Source organism: Myotis daubentonii, chromosome X (assembly GCF_963259705.1).
Source record: "Myotis daubentonii chromosome X, mMyoDau2.1, whole genome shotgun sequence".
NCBI lineage: Eukaryota > Metazoa > Chordata > Mammalia > Chiroptera > Vespertilionidae > Myotis > Myotis daubentonii.
Genome location: NC_081861.1, coordinates 86,427,426 through 86,453,946, shown reverse-complemented (window position 1 = coordinate 86,453,946; position 26,521 = coordinate 86,427,426). Strand labels below are relative to the sequence as shown.

Here is a 26,521-nt window from a genome sequence, read left to right as displayed (position 1 = left end):
TCCAGACATCTGAGTGCTGGTATTTGGGAGGGTGAAGGAGAGAAAAGGAACTAATCTTTTACTGAGGGCACATATCCTATCTAATAAAGATGGAATATGCCGGGGTCCAGTCTCAGCGGTCCAGGGGTTCCCAAAGGTGTGGATGGTGTCAGCAAAGAATGAAGGACATGAAGACAGCATTCAGATGATCAGCATAATTAGGTTCTTTTCTATTGCCCTGTTACAACTGTATTTATACTATTTGATTCTATAACCATGCCTCTATAGTTACATCATGGTATGTTTTGGGTCCTCCTTTGACCTTTTACAGTTTCTTGTTTTATGTTTACAGTTTCTTACCTGACTTTTGCTAAAAATCTTATTTCTATTTAGCTCTACTGATTTTAATCTTATCTATTGTCTATGTTTCTACATTCTATTCTAAAGGTTAGTCTCTGTGTTCCATTATAAGGGCTAGTTTGTTATTTCTATTCTAAGGTTACTATTCTATTGCTCCACTATTGAGCTATAAGGAAAAAACTGAAGGAGGTTTTCCTATTCTATGGCCTAAGTCAGTGGTCGGCAAACTGAGGCTCGCGAGCCCCATGTGGATCTTTGGCCCCTTGAATGTGGCCTTAGGAGTACCCTAATTAAGTTAATAACAATGAACCTACCTATATAGTTTAAGTTTAAAAAATTTGGCTCTCAAAAGAAATTTCAATCATTGTACTGTTGATATTTGGCTCTGTTGACTAATGAGTTTGCCGACCACTGGCCTAAGTAAAGGTTATGTAGCTTAAGCGTGATTGTTCTTAGCTATGGTGATTAACTACCTGCCTGGCACTTGGTTTAAGTCTTTCTGCTTGCATAGCTCACATAAGATTTTTAGATAAGGAGCCTGCCTGCATTGTTTGCAGCGGTATTTCTTTAACTGTTTGATAGTTGTCCTTTTAGCCATACTGGTGGTCTTCCTTGGGACTGCCCTGCGTCGATGGGTTTTTAAGGGTATAGGCTTTGGTACTTTCTCTGGTGGGTAAACCCCTGGGGATGTGGGCCTAGCAAGTCCTAAATTTATTGCTAACAGTCTTAGTCTAAGTTCCTCATAAGTGGTACATGGTATTTCTGTAAAACTAGGGGGTTTTACTGATTCATTCCCTTCCCTAGTCCTGTTAATCCCTAACTCTAGGGAAACATTCCCAGCTGGGGAAACAACCTTTCCCAGGGAGGTGGCCCTGGTAAGAACACATAGCGCTAAGAAGGGGAGCAAACGTATTAAAAACAGTACGCCATATACACCAGGTCCCTTGGAACATATGCTGTGCGGATGTTTCTTCCCTGCAGCAACTGTGTCAAGCAGCAAGGATGGAACGTCTTTAGGCATCAATATGCAAATTGATCATCACACTGTCACAAAGATGGTGGCACCCATATGTTCCAATTCTATGGGAACATATGCACAGGTGACCCAGAGCGCCTCATTTGGATATACCAATACAGACGTCAAAGGGTACTTATTATTAATTAATTAGGCAGAGCTTAAACTAAAACTAAGAAGAGAGGAGACACAGAAAACAAAATGCAAGAATCACACAGGTTTATTTACCAGAGAGGTGATGGGTTTCAGTCCTTGGCAGGCCACCCGGAGACACTCACTGACAGAGACACACAGAGGTCGTCAGGTACGCAGCTGCAGGTGCTCGGTCTCTTGACATGAAGAGAGGCCTCTAACAGTCTGGGCTAAGAAGAAAAGCAGGAATTGCAGTTTCCAGGGGAAGGAGAACATCTTGTTTGTGGAGGTCAGACAGGCGTCTAACTGCTGCTGTGAGAGTCCTTCTTTTTATACCCGACGGGTGGGCTTCTTCAGTGTCTCATATCAGTGTGCTCCGGGGGTGCCTTCTGGGCTTATCAGGATAAACACGCAGGGAGTTACAGGTTGTTTACCAGGGGGGCATAGGCATGGAGTTACAAGTTATTTATCAGGGTCACACATACACACACAAGCTAGTTCCTCCTCTAAGTAAAGTTAAAATTCCCTCTAATACAAAATGAAATTTGCTTATGCTAACTTATACTAATACAAAATGGAGTTTGCTTATGCTAACTTATATTAACTAAACTTATTACTATAACACCACAGCCACAAGATGGTGGTGCCCAGTCCCCTCAGCCCCACCGAGTCCCCTAGTCCTTTCAACCCGCCGGGGGGAGCGGCCAAAGCCCCCCAGTCCTCTCAGTCCCGCCTGGGGTGGGGCTGGGGGGAAACAGCAGGCAAGCGGCCGAAGTCCCCCAGTTCTTTCAGCCCAAACTGATTACTATGGCAAGTGGACTGAGAAGGTTTTCAGCAAGTGTGAAAAGCAAGCCTTGGCAGGATTGAGGGAGTGCCAATGGGCTCAAGGCCACTGCCACCCGGGGAGGCCCTCGGAATTCGGTTCTGAAACCACAGGGACCCGCTCCAGTGTGGGCTGGGGAGGAAGCACCGCTGCCGCCCGCTCAGCGTCAGGTCCCTGGTTAAGGAAGCGGGTCCAAGTCGCAGCCACAGAGCCTGGCAGGGCTGTCTCACCCCAGACCATCCTGGCTGAGCTCTGGCGGGGGCATCTGGGATCACTGTCTGCCCCCGGGCCACCTGCAGACATCGGTGGAGTGGGCGCAGGTTGAACATTTTTAATGAAAATGGGACACCTGCACCCCGCGTTGCCACACCCCGTCCCTGGCAAGGATAGGGCAGCAGGACTGGGGCTCAGCCTGGGGACCTCATTAGGCGGCACCGGGACTTGGGAGGGGCTGGGAGCAGAGGGACCCAGTCTCCGTGCTGACTGCAGGACGGACCCGAGGTGCCTCCAGTCACTGTCACCCACCCAGCGCTGGGCCTTGGGCCCTCACTCCGGAGCTCAGCCATTGGAGGCACCAGCCCCAGGAATGTTTTTCATGTTATCTGGCTGGAAGTACAGGAGGCAGGTGAATTAGAGTCATGAATGTAATTTAATTTCTCCAAACTCAGAGCTATTTTCTTTCCAAATACATCAGGGGCCAGGAAACGTTCAAAGAACTGGGGAACCATTCCCAAATCAGGAAGGGAAGCCACAGGGTGTATACTATTGCTACAAATACAGTATTTCCTATTACTTACAACATATACAATGTAATGTATTAGATGCCTTCCTATCGCATGAAGTATGTATTCTCATAGAGTAATACTGGTACATATGTTATAGTTATGGTGGTATGTCATATCCTATCTATACTAATAAAAGGATAATATGCTAATTAGACCAAGAGACCTTCCAGACATCTTCCAGACAAAGCCATGGTGGCGGGGCCAAGGCAAAGGCAGAGGCAGATAGGGGTGATCAGGCCAGGAAGGGAGGGCAGTTGGGGATTATCAGGCTGGTGGGGGGGGCAGTTGGGGGTTAGCAAGCCGGCAGCGCAGGGGGGGGGCGCAGTTGGGGCTGAGCAGGCTGGTAATGGGGGGCAGTTGGGCATGAGCAGGCTGGCAGACAGAGTGGTTAGGGGTGGACAAGCAGGCAGGCAGGTGAGCAGTTAGGAGCCAGATTGGAGAGGGTCCAGGCTGGGCTACAGGACCCCCCCCCCACCCTGTGCACAAATTTAGTGCACTGGGCCACTAGTAGTATATATGGATCTAGGTCCTAGTTGCCTATGTTTAAATCCTAGCTCTGTCGCTAGCCAGCTGTGTGACTTTTGGCAAGTTGCTAACCTCTTAGTGCCTTCTGTTTTCCATGTATAAAATTGGATAATTCTACCAATCTCCTAGAGTTGCTGCACAAATAAAAGGGCAGACACACGTAATGCTCTTAGACTAATACCTGGTACACCATATAAATTTTAGTTACAACTATTATAAATGCCTAGAAACTTTCTTATAGTCTTTTTTGCCTCTCTGCTTCCTTAGCCCTACCCATTAGTTTATTAGTTAATCTCTAAAGCTTCAGCTATTTTAGAATCCAGGCATTTACAGTCTTGGAATATTTGGGCCATCCTTTAACCATTCCACCCAGAGATTCTCCAGTCTATAGGTTAGACAAAGTTAGGATGTTCTTTTTAATCTAGGCCAAATCATATATACCACAAAAGAAGTCAAATATATTTTTGTGTGGACACCAAAGAAAGCAATTCTCATTTGTTCATTTGTTTGTTTTATATGGAAGAGTATAAAGTTGAGGAGAGTAAACTTGGGTTTGAGTTTTAAAACTTCAGATTCGAAGATATGCCTAGAATCTAAATTCAACGTATGAAGGTCATTTAAATGGGAAACTTGAAATTTCAGTGAGGTTTTTATGAATTTAGAATTTTGCTTTTCACTCTTCAATCAAATTTTTCAAACCTAATTCAGATTGCATATCATATTTGATTGAAAGTACAGCACTGTGGTTTTGCAAAAACAAATAGCCATCCTTGATACAGAAGGCAAAAGATAACTTAAAAAGTTTATTAAAGAGGCCCTTTCTAAACATTTTTATGAGATAAATGCAAGAAAATCAGAAACATGTTTTGGATTTCCCTGAAATTACTCAGTAACAGAGAGCTTCAGTTCACATATAAATAGACTAAGGTTTTTAAATTAGAGGTGATCAATAATGCCATTATTATCCTACTTGGCTAAAGCAAGAGGCTAGCAAAGAACTCACGAAGAACTCTAGTATATCTTCATAGAATATGTAGTTAACATTTGGCTAAGGACCTCCTCACTCATGCCTCCATCATTCTTTTTAAGTATTCGTTGCACTTTTAGAAATATTCAAGAGAGCAGATTTTGAAGGATGAGAGAGAGGATTAAAAAATGTAGTGTTAGGCCTATAGTGCAATATAATCCTTAACGGCCATTTGCAAGCTTTCCACCACAGGAGAACAATAGACCAGGAAAAACCCGTTGGACATCAGAACTTACCAGTGGTTCTCAACCTTGGCTGCACATTAGAATCACCTGGGAATCTTTTTTAAATCCTGATTTCTGGGCCTCTTCCTTTGGAAATTCTGTTTCTTTGTTATGGGGTGGGGCCACAACATTAGTAACAAAGAAACAGAATTTCCGGAGGATGCGGCCCAGAAATCAGGACTTTAAAAAGATTCCCGGGTGATTCTAATGTGGAGCCCAACGGGCTGATCCGGGGCTACAGGATCTACTACACCATGGAGCCCGAGCACCCCGTGGGCAACTGGCAGAAGCACAACGTGGACGGCCGCCTGCTGACCACGGTGGGCAGCCTGCTGGAGGATGAGACCTACACCGTGCACATGCTGGCCTTCACCTCCGTGGGCGACGGGCCCCTCTCGGACCCCATCCAGGTCAAGACGCAGCAGGGAGTGCCAGGCCAGCCCATGAACTTCCGGGCCGATGCCAAGTCTGAGACGAGCATCGGGCTCTCATGGAGCCCCCACAGCAGAAGAGCATCGTCAAGTATGAGCTCCTGTTCCGGGAAGGCGACCACGGCAGAGAGGTCGGGAGGACCTTCGACCCCGCCACAGCGTTCGTGGTAGACAACCTCAAGCCCAACACGGAGTATGCCTTCCGCCTGGCGGCACGCTCCCCACAGGGCCTGGGCGCCTTCACCTCGGTGGTGCGGCAGCGCACCCTGCAGTTCAAACTGTCTGCCTCCCCTCAAGATGTTAAGTGTGTCAGCACACGCTCCACGGCCATTTTGTTAAGTTGGCGCCCGCCACCGCTGGAAACACACAATGGGGCCCTGCTGGAAACACACAACGGGGCCCTGGTGAGCTATAGCGTCCGCTACCGACCGCTGGGCTCAGAGGACCCGCAACCCAAGGAGATGAACGGCATCCCCCCCCCGACCTCCACTCAGATCCTGCTGGAGGCACTGGACAAGTGGACGGAGTACCGCATCACGACTGTTGCTCATACAGAGGTGGGACCAGGGCCCGAGAGCTCGCCCGTGGTCAGCCGTACCCGGAAGGTGGAGGCGGAGGCGCTCAACGCCACGGCCATCCGCGTGCTGTGGCGCTCACCCTTGCCAGGCCTGCAGCATGGCCAGATCCACGGCTACCAAGTCCACTACGTGCGCATGGAGGGCGCCGAGGCCCGGGGGCCACCGCGAATCAAGGACATCATGCTGGCTGATGTCTAGGAGATGGTCATCACAAACCTGCAGCCTGAGACCACCTACTCCATCACTGTAGCTGCCAACACTATGAAAGGCGATGGCGCTCGCAGCAAACCCAAGGTGGTAGTGACCAAAGGAGCAGTGCTGGGCCGCCCCACCCTGTCGGTGTAGCAGACCCCCAAGGGCAGCCTGCTGGCACGCTGGGAGCCCCCAGCTGGCACCACTGAGGACCAGGTACTGGGCTACCGCCTGCAGTTCGGCCGAGAGGACTCGTCACCCCTGGCCACGCTGGAGTTCCTGCCCACCGAAAACCACTACACGGCGTCAGGCGTGCACAAGGGGGCTACGTATGTCTTCCGGCTGGCAGCCCGCAGCCGAGGTGGCCTGGGCGAGGAGGCGGCGGAGGTCCTGAGCATCCCAGAGGACACACCCCGCGGCCATCCGCAGATCCTCGAGGTGGCTGGCAACGCCTCTGCTGGCACCGTCCTGCTGCGCTGGCTGCGGCTGGTGCCTGCGGAGCGCAACGGGGCCATCGTCAAGTGTCGAGTAAGACTCCCTCCACGTTCTGCGTGGAGTAGAGTTCGGTATCTGAAAGAGGAACCGCACAACAAATGAGAGAAAAAGACACGAGATAATTTTGCAATATTGGAGGACCAGGCGGGCAAGTCCCGAAGGACTTCCACCCATGCTCAGGCTGCTCCAATCTTTTATTGATCTGGAGTAGCCCTTAGGGTAAGGAAGTTTCAATGACACACAGATCAGCAGACAATTTCCAGGAATAGACAAAGTATCTGATTAACTCATCAATAGATTTCCGAGTGTAGGCAGAGTATCTGATTAGCTCATCAATAGATTTCCGAGTGTATCTGATTAACAATAATCAACAAGGATCTACATAAGTATCTAAGGAATTAAGGGAACTAAGGTGGGGATGCTTCAACTATTATTATCTAAATTAACTGAGTGGTTCCTAGATTAACTGGGTGGTGCACAGCCCTGACCTTTGCTAGGACTTTTAAGGGCTACTAGCTTTTGGGGGGCCTCTGTCTAAACTCAGCTAGTGAAGACAATGAATGGACTCCGGCAGTCAAGTACACGGTGGCGGTCCGGGAGGCCGGTGCCCTGGGCCCCGCCCGGGAGACTGAGCTGCTGGCAGCGCCCGAGCCAGGTGCTGAGAACGTGCTCACCCTGCAGGGCCTCAAGCCCGACACGGCCTATGACCTCCAAGTGCGGGCCCACACGCGCCAGGCCCCGGCCCATACAGCCCCCCTGTCCGCTACCGGACGTTCCTGCGGGACCAAGTGTCACCCAAGAACTTCAAGGTGAAGATGATCATGAAGACGTCGGTCCTGCTCAGCTGGGAGTTCCCTGACAACTACAACTCTCCCACACCCTACAAGATCCAGTACAATGGGCTCACACTGGAAGTGGATGGCCGCACCACCAAAAAGCTCATCACGCACCTCAAGCCCAACACCTTCTACAACTTCGTGCTGACCAACCGCGGCAGCAGCCTGGGCGGCCTCCAGCAGACGGTCACGGCCTGGACTGCCTTCAACCTGCTCAGCGGTAAGCCCAGCGTGGCCCCCAAGACCAGTACCGACGGCTTCATCATGGTGTATCTTCCCGACGGCCAGAGCCCCGTGCCCGTCCAGAACTACTTCATTGTGATGGTGCCGCTGCGCAAGTCTCGCGATGGCCAGTTCCTGACCCCACTGGGCAGCCCGGAGGACATGGACCTGGAGGAGCTCATCCAGGTCATCTCCCCGCTGCAGAGGCGCAGCCTGCGGCACTCACGCCAGCTCGAGGCGCCTCGGCCCTACATCGTGGCTCGCTTCTCCGTGCTGCCCCCCACCTTCCAGCCCGGGGACCAGAAGCAGTACGGCGGCTTTGACAACAGAGGCCTGGAGCCTGGCCACAGCTACATTCTCTTCGTGCTTGCCGTGCTGCAGAAGAGCAAGCCCACATTCGCTGCCAGTCCCTTCTTAGACCCCTTCCAGTTGGAAAACCCGGACCCCCAGCCCATCGTGGACAGCGAGGAGGGGCTCATCTGGGTGATCAGGCCGTTCTGGCTATGGTCTTCATCATCTGCATCGTTATTGCCATCCTGCTCTACAAGAACAAACCTGACAGTAAACGCAAGGACTCGGAGCCCCGCACCAAATGCCTGCTGAACAACGCCGACCTTGCCCCCCACCATCCCAAGGACCCCGTGGAAATGAGGCACATTAACTTCCAGACACCAGGCATGCTTAGCCACCCACCGATCCCCATCTCAGACATGGCGGAGCACACGGAGCGCCTCAAGGCTAATGACAGCCTCAAGCTCTCCCAGGAGTACGAGTCCATTGACCCAGGCCAGCAGTTCACGTGGGAGCATTCCAACCTGGAAGTGAACAAGCCCAAGAACCGCTAGGCCAACGTCATTGCCTATGACCACTCCCACGTCATCCTCCAGCCCATCGAAGGCATTGTGGGCAGCGATTACATCAATGCCAACTATGTGGACGGCTACCAACGGCAGAATGCGTACATCGCCATGCAGGGGCTGCTGCCCGTGACCTTCGGAGACTTCTGGCGCATGGTGTGGGAGCAGCGCTCGGCCACCATTGTCATGATGACCTGGCTAGAGGAGAAATCGCGGGTCAAATGTGATCAGTACTGGCCCAACAGGGGCACGGAGACCTACGGCTTCATCCAGGTAACGCTGCTGGACACCACCGAGCTGGCCACATTCTGCGTGCGGACCTTCTCCCTGCACAAGAACAGCTCCAGCGAGAAGCCTGAAATCCGCCAGTTCCAGTTCACAGCGTGGCTGGACCACGGGGTGCCCGAGTACCCAACCCCATTCCTGGCTTTCCTACAGAGAGTCAAGAGTCAAGACCTGCAACGCCCCCGATGCCGGCCCCGTTGTGGTCCACTGCAGTGTCAGGGTGGGCCGCACGGGCTGCTTCATCGTCATCGACGCCATGCTGGAGCGCCTCAAGCCAGAGAAGACGGTGGACGTGTACAGCCACGTGACACTCATGCGGTCCCAGCACAACTACATGGTGCAGACCGAGGACCAGTACAGCTTCATCCACGAGGCCCTGCTGGAGGCCGTGGGCTGCGGCAACACGGAGGTGCCCGCCCACAGCCTCTACACCTACATCCAGAAGCTGGCCCAGGTGGAGCCCGGCGAGCACTTCACCGGCATGGAGCTCGAGTTCAAGCGACTAGCCAACTCCAAAGCCCACACATCTCGCTTCATCAATGCCAGTCTGCCTTGTAACAAGTTCAAGAACCGCCTGGTCAACATCATGCCGTACAAGAGCACGCGGGTCTGCCTGCAGCCCATCCGGGGCATGGAGGGCTCCGACTACATCAATGCCAGCTTCATCGATGGCTACAGGCAGCAGAGGGCCTACATCGCCATGCAGGGGCCGCTGGCGGAGACCACGTAGGACTTCTGGCGCATGCTGTGGGAGAACAACTCCACCATCATGGTGATGCTCACCAAGCTGCGGGAGATGGGCCGGGAAAAATGTCACCAGTACTGGCCGGCCGAACGCTCTGCTCGCTACCAGTACTTTGTGGTGGATCCAGTAGCGGAGTACAACATGCCACAGTACATCCTGCGGGAATTCAAGATCACGGACGCCCGGGACAGCCAGTCGCGGACCGTCCGGCAGTTCCAGTTCACGGACTGGCCGGAGCAGGGCGTGCCCAAGTCGGGGGAGGGCTTCATTGACTTCATCCGCTAAGTGCACAAGACCAAGGAGCATTTCGGCCAGGACGGCCCATCTCTGTCCACTGCAGTGCCGGAGTGGGCAGGACCGGCATCTTCATCACGTTCAGCATCGTGCTGGAGCGGATGCGGTATGAAGGCGTGGTGGACATCTTCCAGACGGTGAAGATGCTGCGGACCCAGAGGCTGGCCATGATGCAAACGGAGGACGAGTACCAGTTCTGTTACCAGGTCGCCCTGGAGTACCTGGGAAGCTTTGACCACTATGCAACCTAAAGCCATGGTCGCCTGGCCGAACTCCAAGGTTCCAGACACCTCTGCCCGAGCCGGGTGGGGCCCGGGAGGCCTGGACCCCCCTGGCGGCAGCGTTTCTACACGGTCTCTGGGAAAGACGCGGCCCCCAGCAACCTCCCTGGCACCGGCTGCCGCATTCAAATACTTACCACATTCCTCGTTTCCTTCTGATTCCAAAATGAGCAATTCCGGGGTGGGGGGTGGGGGGGTGAGCAAATGGCGGTTCTTCCCAGAACCAGAGGAGGGCAGGGGCCATGAACTTGACCCCTCGTCCCCCCCCCCCGCCCCCAGATAGCCTTCCAGCCCTGCACTCTGGGGGCGCCGGGCTGGGAGGGCAGAATTCAGCTTTCTTTTCTCCCTGAAACTGTCCAGTGACATTTTCTTTTTTTTAAATAGCATATTTTTTTTTCCAATTTTTTTTAAAAAGAAGAAACAAACTGAAAAAAAAGTGACTTGCAGTCAATGAATTTAAAAAGAAAAACCTTGCTTATTCCTGTTACACACACACAAAAATGTAGTGTTAGGCCTATAGTGCAATATAATCCTTAACGGCCATTTGCAAGCTTTCCACCACAGGAGAACAATAGATCAGGAAAAACTCGTTGGACATCAGGACTTACCAGTGGTTCTCAACCTTGGCTGCACATTAGAATCACCTGGTAATCTTTTTTAAAATCCTGATTTCTGGGCCTCATCCTTTGGAAATTCTGTTTCTTTGTTATGGGGCGGGGCCACAACATTAGTAACAAAGAAACAGAATTTCCGGAGGATGAGGCCCAGAAATCAGGACTTTAAAAAGATTCCCAGGTGATTCTAATGTGCAGCCAAGGTTGAGAACCACTGACTTAGACCATACAAGGAATGAAAATTGACCTGAAGGCACCTGATTGCACACCTGCATTCTATCTGCATTCCAAGCCCACCAGCTCAGCCCTCAAACACACTGACAAGTTTCCTGCCAGTGACTGCATATAAGGATGAAACTCAAGCTCCTGGGGGCTGCCATCATCAACCCAAAATCCCCTTGGCTCGGTGCTGTGCAGACCTTCCCTTTGGATATCCCATCCCACATCCTCTTCCCTTAAATAAATTCAATTTTCTTAAATCACCCTCTGAGATGGCTATTTAGCCTACCTGCGCACCACCATGCTAACCCACCATGTTCATCTTGTAAACGTAAAAACATTGAAACCTGTAAAGAATTTTTGTGTGTTTATTTGAGCCAAACTGTCGACACATGCTGGGAAGCAGAACCTCAACCGATTGAGATAATGCTCCAGAGAACAGCAGGTATTCATCTATTTTTATAAATTGCAATCAAAGGAGCAGACATAGGTGGGTTACATAAAATCCAATGGTGATAGATTAGAGAGGTGGGAGGAAGCAAAGCAGGAAAACCCTTGGGATTGGATAAAAAGTAAAATGATAGACACATACTTAGGTGGGTGCAGTTTAGTTAATAGTCAACAATTAACATAATAACAATAACAATGAAGGACCCCAAGGGGTCTGGAAAAAGGGAAGTTACAAGTTACCCAGACATTTCAAGTATATGTTATCATAGACACAAAAAGACAGATAGGCTCAGTTAAGGTAAAGGTTGACCTTGTCAGTGAAGATACTGGCCTAGGACATAAGTACCCACCATAACTGCTTTTAGATAAAGTTTAATTTTAGACCATCCTTTGTGGTTACTTTAGGTCTCTGAGTTTGCAAGACTGCCATGCAGGCCTCCCCTGAGCTTGTCAGGATAACATGTGGCCCCTTTTGTCCACAACCTTTCATGTAGGTCATCCAGTTATACCTTTCATAGCTCCAGCCAAAGAGAATAGACACAGGTCCCTGTGTGTGACAAGTTGCAGTATGTAGTGAAAAGATGAAATCTGGATTCTGCTGCTGACCATCATTTTCAAAGCTCAATGGGTCGTTGTGAAGACTCAATGAGATTATTGGTGAAAAGGTGCTTAGTAAACTAAACCACTGTGCATACTCAATACTTTCCCTCCTCTGTGCACTATTTCATGCCTTCAATACAAAATCAGGTCTTTAGTATTATATCTCAATTGCCAGTTGTTAAGTCATTGAAGGCATGGAGCATGTCTGCCTTTTTCACTGCTATAACCCTGCACCTTGTGCAGAGTCTGACACAGAGTTTGCTTTTGTGGCACTTTTCTCATCCTTAGTGCCTTCTCTGTTGCAGAGCCCTAGTGCCTCATACTTCCCCCTTAAAAATGCCCTGGGGAAAAGAACAAATAACTTCATTTACAAGACATCAATGGTGAACAATACTTACTGGGCTATTCTCTGCCCCTCTTCCTCTTGGGGAATTAACATTCTAATAGGAGTGAAAACCTAAGGGACAATTTTTAATGGTTAGAATTTCAGTAATCAATGGCGTGTGGGGAATGCCTGATTTTATTCAAGAAGCTTTTGGAAGTCACTGATTCCCAGAACCAGGATTAGGGTCAAGTCTGGCACTTACCTTGGTTACAAAATTCAAGAAAGCATCAAAGAGTCAGTAATCAAAATAAATAATATTTTAATGTAATTACTTATTCTACAACTTTATTGAGTTATAATCTACATGTCATAAACCTCACTTATTTAAAGTGCACAATACAATGGTTTTCAGCTATTTACAGAATTGTGTGACCATCACCAAAATCTATTTTTAGAACATTTTCATCACAGCATAAAGAAACATTGTATCCATTAGTAGTCAGTTCCCATTCCTGTCAATCCCTTTCTTTCTCTTTTTAATGCTGCTTTTTTAAAAAATTAAATCTTTATTGTTCAGATTATTACAGTTGTTCCTCTTTTTCCCCCCATAGCTCCCCTCCACTCGATTCCCACCCCACCCTCTGCCCTTACGCCCCCCCCCCCACTGTCCTCATTCATAGGTGTACGATTTTTGTCCAGTCTCTTCCCACACCCCCAAACCCCTTTCCCCCTGAGAATAGTCAGTCCACTCCCTTTCTATGCCCCTGATTCTATTATATTCACCAGTTTGTTCTGTTCATCACATTATTTATTCACTTGATTTTTAGATTTACTTGTTGATAGATGTGTATTTGTTGTTCATAATTTATATCTTTACCTTTTTCTTCTTCCTCTTCTTAAAGGATACCTTTCAGCATTTCATATAATACTGGTTTGGTGGTGATGAACTCCTTTAGCTTTTCCTTACCTGTGAAGCTCTTTATCTGGCCTTCAATTCTGAATGATAGCTTTGCTGGGTAAAGTAATCTTGGTTGTAGGTTCTTGGCATTCATCATTTTGAATATTTCTTGCCACTCCCTTCTGGCCTGCATAGTTTCTGTTGAGAAATCAGCTGACAATCGTATGGGTACTCCCCTGTAGGAAACTGACTGTCTCTTGCTGCTTTTAAGATTCTCTCTTTATCTTTTGCTCTTGGCATTTTAATTATGATGTGTCTTGGTGTGGTCCTCTTTGGATTCCTTTTGTTTGGGGTTCTCTGTGCATCCTGGACTGTAAGTCTCTTTCACCAGGTAGGGGAAGTTTTCTGTCATTATTTCTTCAAATAGGTTTTCAATATCTTGCTCTCTCTCTTCTTCTGGAACCCCCATAATTCTGATGTTGGTATGCTTGAAGTTGTCCCAGAGGCTCCTTATACTATCTTCATATTTTTGGATTCTTTTTTCTTTTTGTTTTCCTGGTTGGGTGTTTTTTCCTTCTTCATGTTTCAAATCATTGACTTGATTCTTGCAATCGTCTAGTCTGCTGTTGGAACTCTGTATAATATTCTTTTGGGGGGGGGGTACCAAATTACTTTATTGGAAGGAACGGTACAAATGACAGACATGAGTGGATGATTTGGTACAAGTTATAGAAAAGGTAAAGGTAGCTCCAACATGCAGTACTGCTTGGGGGACCAGGAAGTCTCCCCGAGGCCACGGGAGGCAGCCAAGGCTTAACTCTCGTCACTGTCCCCCAGGGTGTGCTTGTCAAAGAGGTACTTGGCCATCCCCGTGTCAGGGGCCCCCAACCTGTGCAAGTTGGTGACGTGGTCGCCCAGTTCTTTGATGGATTTCACCTGCTCATTCAGGTAGTGAGTCTCAATGAAGTCACACAAATGAGGGTCATTTTTCTCAGTGGCCAGTTTGTGCAAGTCCAGTAGTGACTGATTCACACTTTTTTCCAAGTGCAGCGCACACTCCATTGCATTCAGCCCATTCTCCCAGTCGTTGCGGTCTGGTTTCTTGATGTCCTGGAGGAAGATGCAGCCACCCCGCTGGTTCTGCAGCTTCATCAGCTTCTCCGCGTGCTCCCTCTCCTCATGCTATTGGTGAAGAAAGTATTTGGCAAAGTTCTTCAAAGCCACATTGTCATGGTCAAAGTAGTAAGACATGGACAGGTAGACGTAGGACGCGTACAGCTCCAGGTTGATCTGGTGGTTGATGGAGGCCTCCGAGTCCTGGTGGTAGTTCTGGCGCACCTGCGAGGCGGGCGCGGTGGACACGGCGGCAGCGGCGCTGGAGTGGAGGCAGGGGCCTTGGGTGGTCGGAGGTCCGAGGCGCTGCAAGGAGGAGGCGGGAGGCAGTGGCGGTGGCAGCGGGTTCACTCCAAGCACTGTTGAAGCAGGAAACCTCGGCCGCTCTCCACGGAGACCTGGAAATCTGTATAATATTCTTTATTTCAGTCAGTGTATGCTTAATTTCTAGTTGGTCCTTTTTCATAACCTCGAGGGTCTCACTAGATTTATTGAGGTTCTCACTAAATTTACCGGCAGTTTCTAGAAAATTCTTGAAAAACCTTATAAGTGTGGATTTTGAACTCTATATACAGTAGTTTGCTTTACTCCATTTCTGTCATTTGTGACCTGTTTCTTTGTCTCCGCATTTTTAATGCTTCCCTGTGTTGATAGAGTGGCTTTGTGTGCTAGGTGTCCTATAGGGCCCAGTGGCTCAGCCACGCAATTAACTGAGGTGGACACTCTTGGTGCACCCCTTTGTGGGCTTTGTGCACAGTCTTGTTGTAGTTAAGCCTTGATTGTTGTAGGTATCACTGGGAGGGATTGACCTCCAAGCCAATTGGCTGTGAGAATCAGCTATGTCTGCAGTGGAAGAACTTCTGTGCTGGAGACACCCTTCTGGGGCAAGACTTGCTTCAGTGGGGCTTTGGTGCTCACTGAGTCTGCCCCCTGAGTGTGTCCCTTATGGATCTGAGGAGTTGTCATCTGGATGGTCCCACTCTGACCACTGGGTACACTGGCTCTTGGATCTCTAGGGAGGTGCTAATTTAGCCTCTGCCTGAGGCTACCCAGCAGGAGCTATGGAGAGATCTTAGGTTCCTCTTCTTTGTTTGGAGTTTGGAGGTGCCCAGATGAGGCCCAGCTGTGAAGCAATGCAAGCTTCTGTGGGGCCTTGGGCCTTCTTTTGGATGTTCTGGGTCTCTCGGTCCCAGCTGCAGTTTGTTAGGTAATTTTCAGATTGCAAAGGGCCAGACCATTCATATGCAAAAGCCTCTGTGCACAGCTTGGGTGGGGCGGGGTCTCAGGGGATCAACAGGGCAGAGCAAGCAGCTATGGCTGCTCCTCAGTCCTACCCTAAGAGGCCCCGGGTCTCAGTGTCCCGGTAATCGCTGCAAGCACCTCTGAGAAAAAGCTGCTCTCGAGTTCCGACTGATGCCAGACAGTCCAGTTTCTCTCTGTATGAGTCTGGGTCCCCAGAGATTCGCCTGGAACTGGAGTTTAGAGCAGTCGGGAGCCTTAGGCTCCCTCCCGATTGAGAAAGACAACCGTGTCCTCAGTTGCAAGCCCTTTCCATGTGCTCCTCTGTACCTCTGCACTTTACTTCCGCACCTCCTCTGAGTTTCAGTGTGCTTTTCTCTTTCCTTCTAGTTGTAGAATTTCCATTCAGCCAGCCTTCCTGTGGTTCTGGATGATGTCCGTTTTGTCTTTTAGTTGTATTTTTGAAGTGGTTGTGCGAGGCAGCAATTTCTGGTGTTTACCTATGCCGTCACCTTGGTTATCCTTCCCTGTCAATCCCTTTCATCCCAGTTCTAGGCAACCACAAATCTATTTTCTGTCTCTATACATTTGTCTATTCTAGACATTTTATGTAAGGGAAATTATACCATATGTGGGTTTTTTTTATTGGCTTAATTTAGTGTAATGTTTTCTAGGTTCATTCATTATATGGATATACTACATTTTGTTTATCCATTCATCAGTTGGTTGAGTAGTTTCCACATTTTGACTATTATAAATAATGTTGTTATCAACAAGTTTTTGTATGGACATGTTTTCAATTCCCATGAGCATATATTTAGGATATTTAGGAGTGGAACTGTTAGGTCATACAGTAAGTCTGGATTTAGCTTTTTGAGAACCTGACAAACTATTCCTCATTTTACATTCATATCATCAGTATAAGAGGGTTCAAATTTTTCCACATTCTTGCCAATGCTTTTAAGTCTTTTTTATTACAGCCATTCTAATGGGTATGAAATTATAAATGCAATTTTAGAAAATTAACACAAAAATCCATGAAGAACAAATATTTAAAATATTGTTGTGCTGAGCCATAATAGACCCTGAGGCAAAAAAAAAACCCCAACATGTGTTCCCATTGTCAATGTAAGAAACATTCAAACCGAAAGGATAAAGGAGGGGAGAAACTAAGATGGCGGCATAGATAAACACCGGGAAATTGTCGCCTCACACAACAATTGAAGAATGCCGCAAGGGTCAGAGCAAACATCGTCCAGAACAACAGGAAGGCTGGCTGACTGTAATTTCTACAACTAGAAGAAAACAGGGGCACGCTGAGAGCCAGAGGAGCTGCAGAGGTGAAGTGCAGAGGTACGGTGGCGGCTCGCGCGCGCGGAAAGGGGGTGGCGCCTGAGGATGCGGCTGTCTTTTTTAATCACAAGCTCCCGACTGCTCTGAACTCCGGTTCCAGCGGGTCTCTGGGGACCCAGGGCTCATACGGGGAGAGGCTGGTCTGTCAGGTGGCAGCGGGCGAACTTGAGGGCGGCTTTCCCTCAGAGGTGCTTGCAGCCGTTACCGGGACACTGAGACGCGCGGCTCCGGGCGCGGAGAATCACCATAGCTGCTTTCACCGCCCTTTGACTCCCTGAGACCCCGCCCCACCCAGGCTGCGGCAGAGGCTTTTGCATGTGAATGTACCTAACTGCAGCCCAGCCAGGCAGACCCGGAACTTCCAAGAGAAGGCCCAAGGCCCTGCAGCGGCTTGCATTGCTTCACAGCTGAGCCTCTTCGTGGCTCCTGCTGTGTGGCCTCAGGCAGGGGCTGAATTAGCACCTCCTTAGATCCAGGAGCCACTGTACCCAGTGGTCAGAGGGGGACCATTCTCCCACTTCAGACACAGCTGATTCCCACAGCCAATTGGCCTGGAGGTCAATTCCTCCCAGTGATCCTACAACAACCAAGGCACCAAGAGTGCACCAAGAGTGTCTACCCCAGGTAACTGGGGAGGCTGAGCCACTGGGCCCTACAGGACACCTGGCGCGCAGGACCACTCTAGCAACACAGGGAAGCAGCCAAAATGCGGAGACAAAGAAAAAGGTCACAAATGGCAGAAACGGAGGAAAGCAAACGACTGGATATAGAGTTCAAGGCCACGTTTATAAGGTTTTTCAAGAATTTTATGGAAACCGCCGATAAATTTAATGAATCCCTCAAGGAGTATAGTGAGACCATGGAGGACATGAAAAAGGACCAACTAGAAATTAAGCATACACTGACTGAAATAAAGAATAATTTACAGAGATCCAACAGCAGACAAGAGGATCCCAAGAATCAAGTCAAAGATTTGAAATACAAAGAAACAAAAAATACCCAACTGAAAAAGAAAAGAGATTCCAAAAATATGAAGATAGTGTAAGGAACCTCTGGGACAACTTCAAGCGTACCAACATCAGAATTATAGGGGTACCAGAAGGAGAGAGAGGGCAAGATATTGAAAACCTTTTTGAAGAAATAATGACAGAAAACTTCCCCCACCTGGTGAAAGAAATGGACTTACAAGTCCAGGAAGCGCAGAGAACCCCAAACAAAAGGAATCCAAAGAGGACCACACCAAGACACATCATCATTAAAATGCCAAGAGCAAAAGATAAAGAGAGAATCTTAAAAGCAGCAAGAGAAAGACAGTCAGTGACCTACAAGGGAGTACCCATTTGACTGTCAGCTGATTTCTCAACAGAAACCATGCAGGCCAGAAGAGAGTGGCAAGAAATATTCAAAGAGATGAATAGCAAGAACCTGCAACCAAGATTACTTTATCCAGCAAAGCTATCATTCAGAATGGAAGGTCAGATAAAGAGCTTCACGGATAAGAAAAAGCTAAAGGAGGTCATCACCACCAAACCAGCATTATATGAAATGCTGAAAGTTATTCTTTAAGAAGAGGAAGAAGAAAAAGGAACTCTTACCATTTGCCACAGCATGGATGGAGCTGGAGAGCGGATAAATACCACCGGATCTCACTCATTTGTGGAATATAATGAACAACATAAACTGATGAACAAGGACTGATCCAGAGACGGAGAGGCATTGATTGGACTGTCGGGCCTTGGAGGGAAGGTAGGGGAGGGTGGGGGCAAGGGGGAAAGATCAACCAAAGGACTTATATGCAAGCATATAGGCCTAACCAATGGACACGGACAACGGGGGGGTGAGGGGATGAGCGGGGGGGGGGGGTAGAGGGTACACATATGTAATATCTTAATCAATAAAAAATATTAAAAAAAAATAAAGGATAAAGGAGGTCGAAAAAAAAAAAAAAAGAAAAAAGAAACATTCAAACCTGTGAAGAATTTTTGTGAGTATATTTGAGCCAAACTGTGGACCATTGCTGGGAAGCAAAATCTAAAGGGGAATTGAGATTATGATCCAGAGAATGGCAGTGTTTTGTTGGGGTCCAACCCCAGCAGGTCCAGGGGTTCCCAAAGGTGTGGACGGAGTCGGTGAAGAAGAAATGACACGGAGACAGCGTTCAGTTGATCAGCAGCCTAGCCAGGTTCTAGCCAGGCTCGGTCTTTATTGTCCTGTTACATCTGTATTTATACCAGTTGATTTTATTTTATTTTTTTGGGGGGCGATCACTTATGTTATATTTATTGCTTGCCTGTGTTTATGACCAGCAGGGTGGGAGTGTTTCCTTTAAAATGCTTTGCCCGAGCCAAAAATACCCCACCCCCTGTGCCCCTGGAGTGGGCAGCTGTCCCCTTGCAACATCTGTGGAAAGAATACAGGATGGGCGGCAGGCAGGGCCTCCCTCCACATGCTCCCCAGGCCTCTGCCAGCCTCGGCCTCTCTGAAAACAAAAACACAAAACCAGGAAGTAGCAAAGCGCCGCCCGGCTCCGGCTAGGGCCCGCCAGGCTGGGTTTGCACACTGCTCTCCCACACGGCCGCCTCTCCTTCCCCTCAGGCCACCTTCCTCCCCCTTTCCCTGGACTCCTCTCAGGCTGCTCCCCTCACGGCACCTCGGCCCAACCGGCCTGTCTTCCCTGGGATGCCTGGAGGAAGATGCTGTGATGTTCACAGCGCCCACGTGCTATCCAACAGGCCTGGGGTGCCCCTCACCCCTGCCCCGCTCTCTCCAGCTGATTCTGGCCGGGGCCCTTCCCCACCACTTGTCGCCTGGACCCTGAGACAGCACTCCGGCCGAGGGGTGTCCCACCAGCCCCACGCTGGCTTGGAGGGAGCACACCTCGGGGCTTGCAGCAAGTCCTGCAATAACCCTTCACCCCTCATCTCGCCCCCTCCCCCCAGGAAGGGAGGCTGGGGCCCTTCTCCAGCCGGGCAGGCCCCTCACAAGTACATCTTCATGGCCTCGTGCATCGTGGGGCAGTAGCGGGCGTTCAGCTGGGCCAGCAGCGCCCGGGACGTGGCCTCGAGGCGTGTGCCCTGGCTCTTCTTGTTCCACACGTGGACGGCGTAGGTGGCGTTGAGCAGCCAGGGCAGCTCCTCAGGGCTGTTCTCCTCGAAGTACTTCTTCCAGTCTCGCCAGGGGATGGGGTAGAAGGCCTCGCAGGGCAGGGCGCGCACGCCGCGGCAGGCATGGCTCTCGCCCAGGCTGCGGATGGAGCACCACTTCTTGAAGACCCGCGTGAGGAGCTGCGGGCCCTGGTGGCCCCAGATCCAGCCGATGTAGTGGGCCACGAAGTCCCGCATGCACAGCGCCACGAACTCATGGTGGCGCTCGAAGGCCAGGAAGGCGCCGTTGAGGACGTAGCAGGACTGGGTGCCCAGCGTGTTGGTCAGGTTCCCCAGGTTCTTGAGGACGATGAAGTCCGTGTCCAGGTAGATGCCCCCGAACTTCCACATGAGCGCCAGCCGGGCGGCGTCTGACAGCACGGGCAGTGGGTAGGGCTCCCAGCGCCCCTGCCTGGCCGAGTGCCAGGTGGCCAGCGGCGTGGCCCGGAACAGCTCCTGCAGGTCCAGCAGCAGCACCCGCACGTTGGGGAAGCAGCGCAGCAGTGACAGGCCCAGGTGGCGCGGGAGGGAGCCGTTGCGGCCACGCAGCCCCTTCATCAGCACCGTCACCTGCCACTCGGGGTGCGCCCGGGCGGCCGAATCCACCGAGCACATGAACAGGAAGTTGGGGTTGGTCCGGTCGGAGGTCTCCAGGAAGAAGATGTTGCCCGGAGGTGGGGTGCCGGAGGGCCACCTGGGGGGCTCCAGGCGGGGGCAGGGGATGTCGACCGGCAGGTTAGAGAGCTGTGCTGGGCTCCCGGGCTCCCCCGCGATGTGCCAGTAGATCATGACGGAGACCAAGCACATGAAGTTGAAGCTGATGAGGAAGAGGGTGCAGCCCCACTGGCTCGGTTATACCAGTTGATTTTAATCCTAACCATTCCATTCCAAAGATTAGGGCGTTTATCTCTATTCCAAGGTTACTTTATTGTTCTATTAAGCTACAAGGAAGTAACTGAAGGAGATTATCCTAAGTAAAGATTAAGCGTGATTGTTCGGAAAGTGATTAACTACCCGCCTGGCACTTAGTTAAGGGGTTTTACGGATTTATTCCCTTCCTTAGTCCTGTTAATCCCTAACTCCAGGGAAAAATCCCCACCTGGGGAAACAACCTTTCCTGGAGTGGTGACCTTGGTTAAAACACATAGCACTAAGAAGGGGAGCAAATATATTAAGAACAGTATGACATATATGCCAGGTCCCTTGAAACATATGCTGTGCAGATGTTTCTTCCCTGCAGCCACTGTGTCAAGCAGCAACAATGGACCGGCTTCTGGCAGTGTTTCACCATATTTTATACATTACAATGAGGAGGAATATAGGGGGCAACCGGTCACACCAGTGACCAGTGTTCTAGTGCACCGTCTTATTAGCCTATAATTAAGTCACTGCCCCTTCCTTAGGCAACAGTCTGTTTTCCTGGGTGCTCCCAGTTTGCAGGGGCCATGGGCATCTTGGCCAGAGTGGGAGTTGCTGGTGCCACCCAGGCCAGGCATTTAGATACAATCTAACTTCCCCATTCTAACTGACTCAGGAGGGGCTGTGAAAGCCCACCACAAAAGCCTGGTCGTTAGTAAACAAAGAAACTTAGGAATATATAAGGGGTGATCTCATTGTATTAGTTATTCAGGCTTTGGGTCTTCGAATACCCTGAGCCAGCAGTGCTGCTTTAAATAAACGGTTTTTCCTGAATCTTTGAGTACTCATTGTGTATTTTCCGGTCGCCTGGTAAATTCTGCAACAACAATCAAAAGAGAAGACATAGTGGGTTACATGAAATTCATTGGTGATTGATTAAGGAAGCAGGGAGAAAGCAAAGGGGGGATCTTTGGGATTGTATAAAAAAATAAAATGATAGATATATACATCTTTTACATAGGCTGGTACAGGAATGTTAATAGTCAACAATTAACAGGATAAAAATAACAATGAAAGGATTTGTAGTCTCTGCTCTGGTGCATTGGTTGTGCCCTGAGTGATCCAGACAAAGGGGCCTTACCCTGACATTCCAAAGGTATGTTATTTTAGATGCAAAAGAAAATAGGCTTAATTAGGGTGAAAATTGACCTTTGTCAGGGGAGATTGTAGCTGAGGACATGACTACCCAAAAGTTTTCATTTCAGAGCATCTTTTGTGGTTATTTTAGGTGTCTGTTTGCAAGGCAGCCATGCAGGCCTTCCCTGAGCTTGTCAGATTAGCATGTGGCCTCTTTTTGGTCAATAATTAATGCAAAGGATATCTTGATGACCAGTCTTTTGTTTGGATAAAGAGGTTCCACAGGTATGAACTTTTGTTATGGGGTGAGGCCACATTAGTAACAAAGAAATAGAATTTCTGGAGGATGAGGCCCAAAAATCAGGATTTTAAAAAGATTCCCAGGTGATTCTAATGTGCAGCCAAGGTTGAGAAGTACTGCTCTAGACAAAAGAACTGCCCCAGCAATCAGCTTGGGTCTCCTCCCTGCAGCAGGGAGCTTTTTGTAATAAAACTTTGCTTTCACTTAGCTCTTTGTCCTTGGAACTCATTCTTCGATTTCATGAGACAATGAACTTGGACCCAAACAGAAATTTTGGATATCAATTACAATTACCATTTAAAATTCCAGAGGCCAGAAGGACAGTAAGAGTTTCATTTTTTTTATATAGCCATTGTAGCTTCTATTGGAATTAATATAGTTCGTAGTCTTTGTTAGACTAGGGGGTAAGCACATTATGATAATTAGGTTTTGGCATTTATATATAAAATTAGAGGCCCGGTGCACAAAAATTTGTGCACTCGGGGGTGGGGGGGTCCCTCAGCTCGTCCTGCGCCCATTTGCAGTCTAGGACCCCTTGGGGGATGTCCACCTGCCCCGACCCGCGGGGCATGCAACATGGGTACCGTGACAATTCCTGTAAGGGAATGAGAGGATAGGAGACGCGAAGAAATGGAGGCAAGACAGGATTCTGATCAAGCCTCAAATTTTATTCTTACTGCGGCAGGATATATACTGTTTTAGGGACGGGGGGGGGGGGGGGGGGAGGGTGGAGAAGCCTATTAGCTTATCAGCAGGGTTGTAGCAGGCTCCGATGTGGCAGTAGTTGCTTCAGGGAATAGGATGGTTATCTTTAGCTGCTGGCCAAATCGCAGGACACACGTAGTTTCTGGTAATTAGGAGTTTCTGGAGGAACCAGAAACTTAAAATTCTTAAGATGGCTTTGTCTAAGCCAATATCTCTAATGGCTCCTGACAATTCCTCCCTTTTTCCTTATTAAGGGGCGGGCTTTAACCGACTGGGGGAGTAGGGACCTGGTTCCTCCCGTGGGATGGTGGGGTCCCACCGCCAGGGGCTCTTGGTATCTTTTGGGGAGGAGAGGCAGAGCCGATAGTTATGTATGGATACCAAACTCTATGCAAACCAGGTGTGCTCACAGGGAAATCCAGAGGCGGTCGAAAATTTTTGTGACCTTCCCTTGCAGTGCTTTGCCGTGCACCCAGATCGGTGCCCAGGCCTTTCTCCTTCTATGGGGAGTAGGCAAGCATCCCTCTGGCGTCATGCTGTCCCCGCAGGGAGTTTTAGCAGTCATTATAATCACATTCACGGTCTAACATGGCTAGACGATGGTAGTGTACCTGAATGGGTTTGGCCAGGACGCTATCAACCTACTGTTTTACAAAGTCTGTTAATTTTCTAAAAGCCCAGGGGCCGAAAGCTAGGATTAGGAGAAGGCTTATAAGGGGGCCGAGAATAGGAAGCAGGTAGGGCAGAAGTCCGTTCAGTCTGCTCCAAAAGGGGTTCTCAAATAATTCTCTCCGTCTCTTCACTAGATCTTCTTGTAACTTCTTTATCTTGTCTCGGATGATCCTGGATTTGTTGGCATAGAAGCAGCAGCGTTCCTGTAGCGCTAAGCATATTCCTCCCTGTTCTGCTGTGAGCAAATCTAACCCTCTTCTATTTTGTAGTACTACTTCAGCTAATGAATCTATCTGATCTTGGAGATCATTGATAGTGCCTGAGAGAGCTTGGACATCATCAATTAGCTGGTTAGATAATTTATTATAGGTATGCAATGCTGTTCCTAAAAAAAGGTGAAGAGAGGTCTATACAGAATGCTTAAGTGCCTTCCCCAGGAGGGAATAAATCCCTTCACATTCTCAAAATATCCAAGGTAAATATTAATTTGTAAGTTTGTTTGGGATAAATGCACAATATACTGTTATAAAGCATCAAATATTATGAATAAAACTTGTAGAATGATACCATGTAAGAATATCCTTTGCTCTAGGTCATGACAATTCAATTTTAAATTGGCTGTCTCCAGGTTTGGAATGAGGAACCTAGTTTGCAAAAAAATACAATTTACAGAAACAGAGACAGCATGCCATCCAAACTACAGTTTTGGGTAAACACATTAGAGTCCTTGGGTAACCCAGGTTAAACTTAGGCATGTTATCTAAATTACAGTTTTGGGTCTCCAGAACACTGAGTTGACATATTAACTGGAGCCCTCTAACCTTGGGATAGCTGTGCTGTCCTTCCCAGGTAAAGGAAAAATGTGCCTTTTAAGATCAGTATGAAACTATAGTTTTTACCTGAAATGATTGTTACCATACTTCACTTTACCATGCCCCAGGTGGTCTCTGGGCTGTTCCTTTTATTCTGACACCAATGTAGCTCCATAGGTGTCTTTCCATTAGCATCACAAGTGAAAAGATTTAGAGTAATTAAAGCTAGGTGCAGCCTACCTGTAGGTGATTTCTCCATCATCCCCCTTTTTTGTTTTTCAAGTTGGGATTTTTAAAAGCTGATGAGACTCTGAAGCCTCTTTTAATAAAGCAAGCAATTGATCAGCATGTGCCTTTCCCTTAGTTATTGGGCTAGGTAATATGCTGTGAGCCCTGATTTGGGTGATATAAAAAGGGTATTTTCTCTGCTGCACAATCTGTTGAACTTGCTTAAATAGTAAGAATAAACTTTGGTCACTAAACCATTTCAACTGGGCAGTTTCAATTCTACTTACTAGGCCTGAAGCTTAAGAGGAATCAGAAATTATGTTAATAGGCTGTTGGAAATCTTGTAATGCAGCCTTAATAGCTTTTTTTTTTTTAATTAAATCTTTATTGTTCAGATTATTACATTTGTTCCTTCCCCCCCCCCATAACTCCCCTCCTCCCAGTTCCCGCCCCACCCTCCGCCCTCACTCCCCACCCACTGTCCTCATCCATAGGTGCACGATTTTTGTCCAGTCTCTTCCCACATCTCCCACACCCCTTTCCCCCTCAATAGTCAGTCCATTCCCTTTCTATGTCCCTGATTCTATTATAATCAACAGTTCATTCTGTTCATCAGATTATTTATTCACTTGATTCTTAGATTCACTTGTTGATAGATGCATATTTGTTGTTCATAATTTGTATCTTTACCTTTTTCTTCCTCTTCCTCGTCTTAAAGGATACCTTTCAGCATTTCATATAATCCTGGTTTGGTGGTGATGAACTCCTTTAGCTTTTCCTTATCTGTGAAGCTCTTTATCTGACCTTCAATTCTGAATGATAGCTTTGCTGGATAAAGTAATCTTGGTTGTAGGTTCTTGGTATTCATCACTTTGAATATTTCTTGCCACTCCCTTCTGGCCTGCAAAGTTTCTGTGGAGAAATCAGCTGACAGTCGTATGGGTATTCCCTTGTAGGTAACTGAGTTTCTTTCTCTTGCTGTTTTTAAGATTCTCTCTTTATCTTTTGCTCTTGGCATTTTAATGATGATGTGTCTTGGTGTGGTCCTCTTTGGATTCCTTTTGTTTGGGGTTCTCCGCGCTTCTTGGACCTGTAAGTCCATTTCTTTCACCAGGTGGGGGAAGTTTTCTGTCATTATTTCTTCAAATAGGTTTTCAATATCTTGCTCTCTCTCATCTTCTGGCACCCCTATAATTCTGATGTTGGTAAGCTTGAAGCTGTCCCAGAGGCTCCTTACACTATCCTCGCATTTTTGGATTCTTTTTTCATTTTGCTTTTCCGGTTGGATGTTTTTTGCTTCCTCGCATTTCAAATCATTGACTTGATTCTTGCGCGCCTCTGGTTTGCTGTCGGGCGTCTGTATAATATTCATTATTTCAGTCCGTGTGTGCTTAATTTCTAGTTGGTTCCCCAATATAAGATCGAGGGTCTTATTAGTTTTCGTGTAGATCTCATTAAGTTTATCGGCAGCTTCTAAACAGTTCTTGAGAGACCTTAAAAGTGTGGTTCTGAACTCTATTTCTTCCATTGACAATTTTGTCCTGTTTCTTTGTCTCCGCATTTTGTTATGCTTCCTTGGTGCACCCCCTAGTGGTCTTTGTTCGCAGTCTTATAGATAAATCTTTGTTGTAGCTAATTCCAGGGAGGGTTTGACCTCCAGGCCAAGTGGCTATGAGAATCAGCTGTCTCAGCAGTGAGAGAACTTCTGTTCTCTAGGAAGGTGCTAATCTGGCGTTTGCCTGAGGCTATCCGGCAAATGCCTCTGTGC

General features: G+C 48.5%; 2 protein-coding genes and 1 pseudogene across 2 annotated transcripts; 1 reads left to right on the top strand and 2 right to left on the bottom strand.

Moving 5' to 3' along the window:
• The first annotated feature begins 1,394 nt into the window (after positions 1–1,394).
• LOC132223545 (receptor-type tyrosine-protein phosphatase S-like) lies at positions 1,395–10,575 on the top strand. The gene is given in 8 exon segments (XM_059678671.1): positions 1,395–1,486; positions 5,061–5,362; positions 5,365–6,594; positions 7,141–7,296; positions 7,299–8,117; positions 8,120–8,925; positions 8,927–9,833; positions 9,836–10,575. Coding segments are annotated over 8 exon segments (4,533 nt in total). The 3' UTR covers positions 10,057–10,575.
• Positions 10,576–13,850: 3,275 nt separating this feature from the next.
• LOC132223363 (ferritin heavy chain-like) lies at positions 13,851–14,616 on the bottom strand (annotated as a pseudogene).
• A 4,536-nt stretch (positions 14,617–19,152) lies between these two features.
• On the bottom strand, positions 19,153–24,784 carry LOC132223544 (lactosylceramide 4-alpha-galactosyltransferase-like). The gene is made up of 3 exons (XM_059678670.1): positions 24,766–24,784; positions 23,687–24,098; positions 19,153–20,887 (listed from the first exon to the last, which is right to left on the bottom strand). Exons 1-3 carry the CDS (start codon positions 24,782–24,784, stop codon positions 19,876–19,878), a joined length of 1,443 nt encoding a protein of 480 aa, XP_059534653.1. The 3' UTR covers positions 19,153–19,875.
• Positions 24,785–26,521: the final 1,737 nt, after the last annotated feature.

Bases quoted from the DNA above. Each gene is read 5' to 3' on its own strand.
- LOC132223544 (XM_059678670.1), bottom strand. The intron at 20,888-23,686 runs GTAGGTTGATAG...GGTATAACCGAG, and splicing joins TTAACAGACTTTGTAAAACA to CCAGTGGGGCTGCACCCTCT.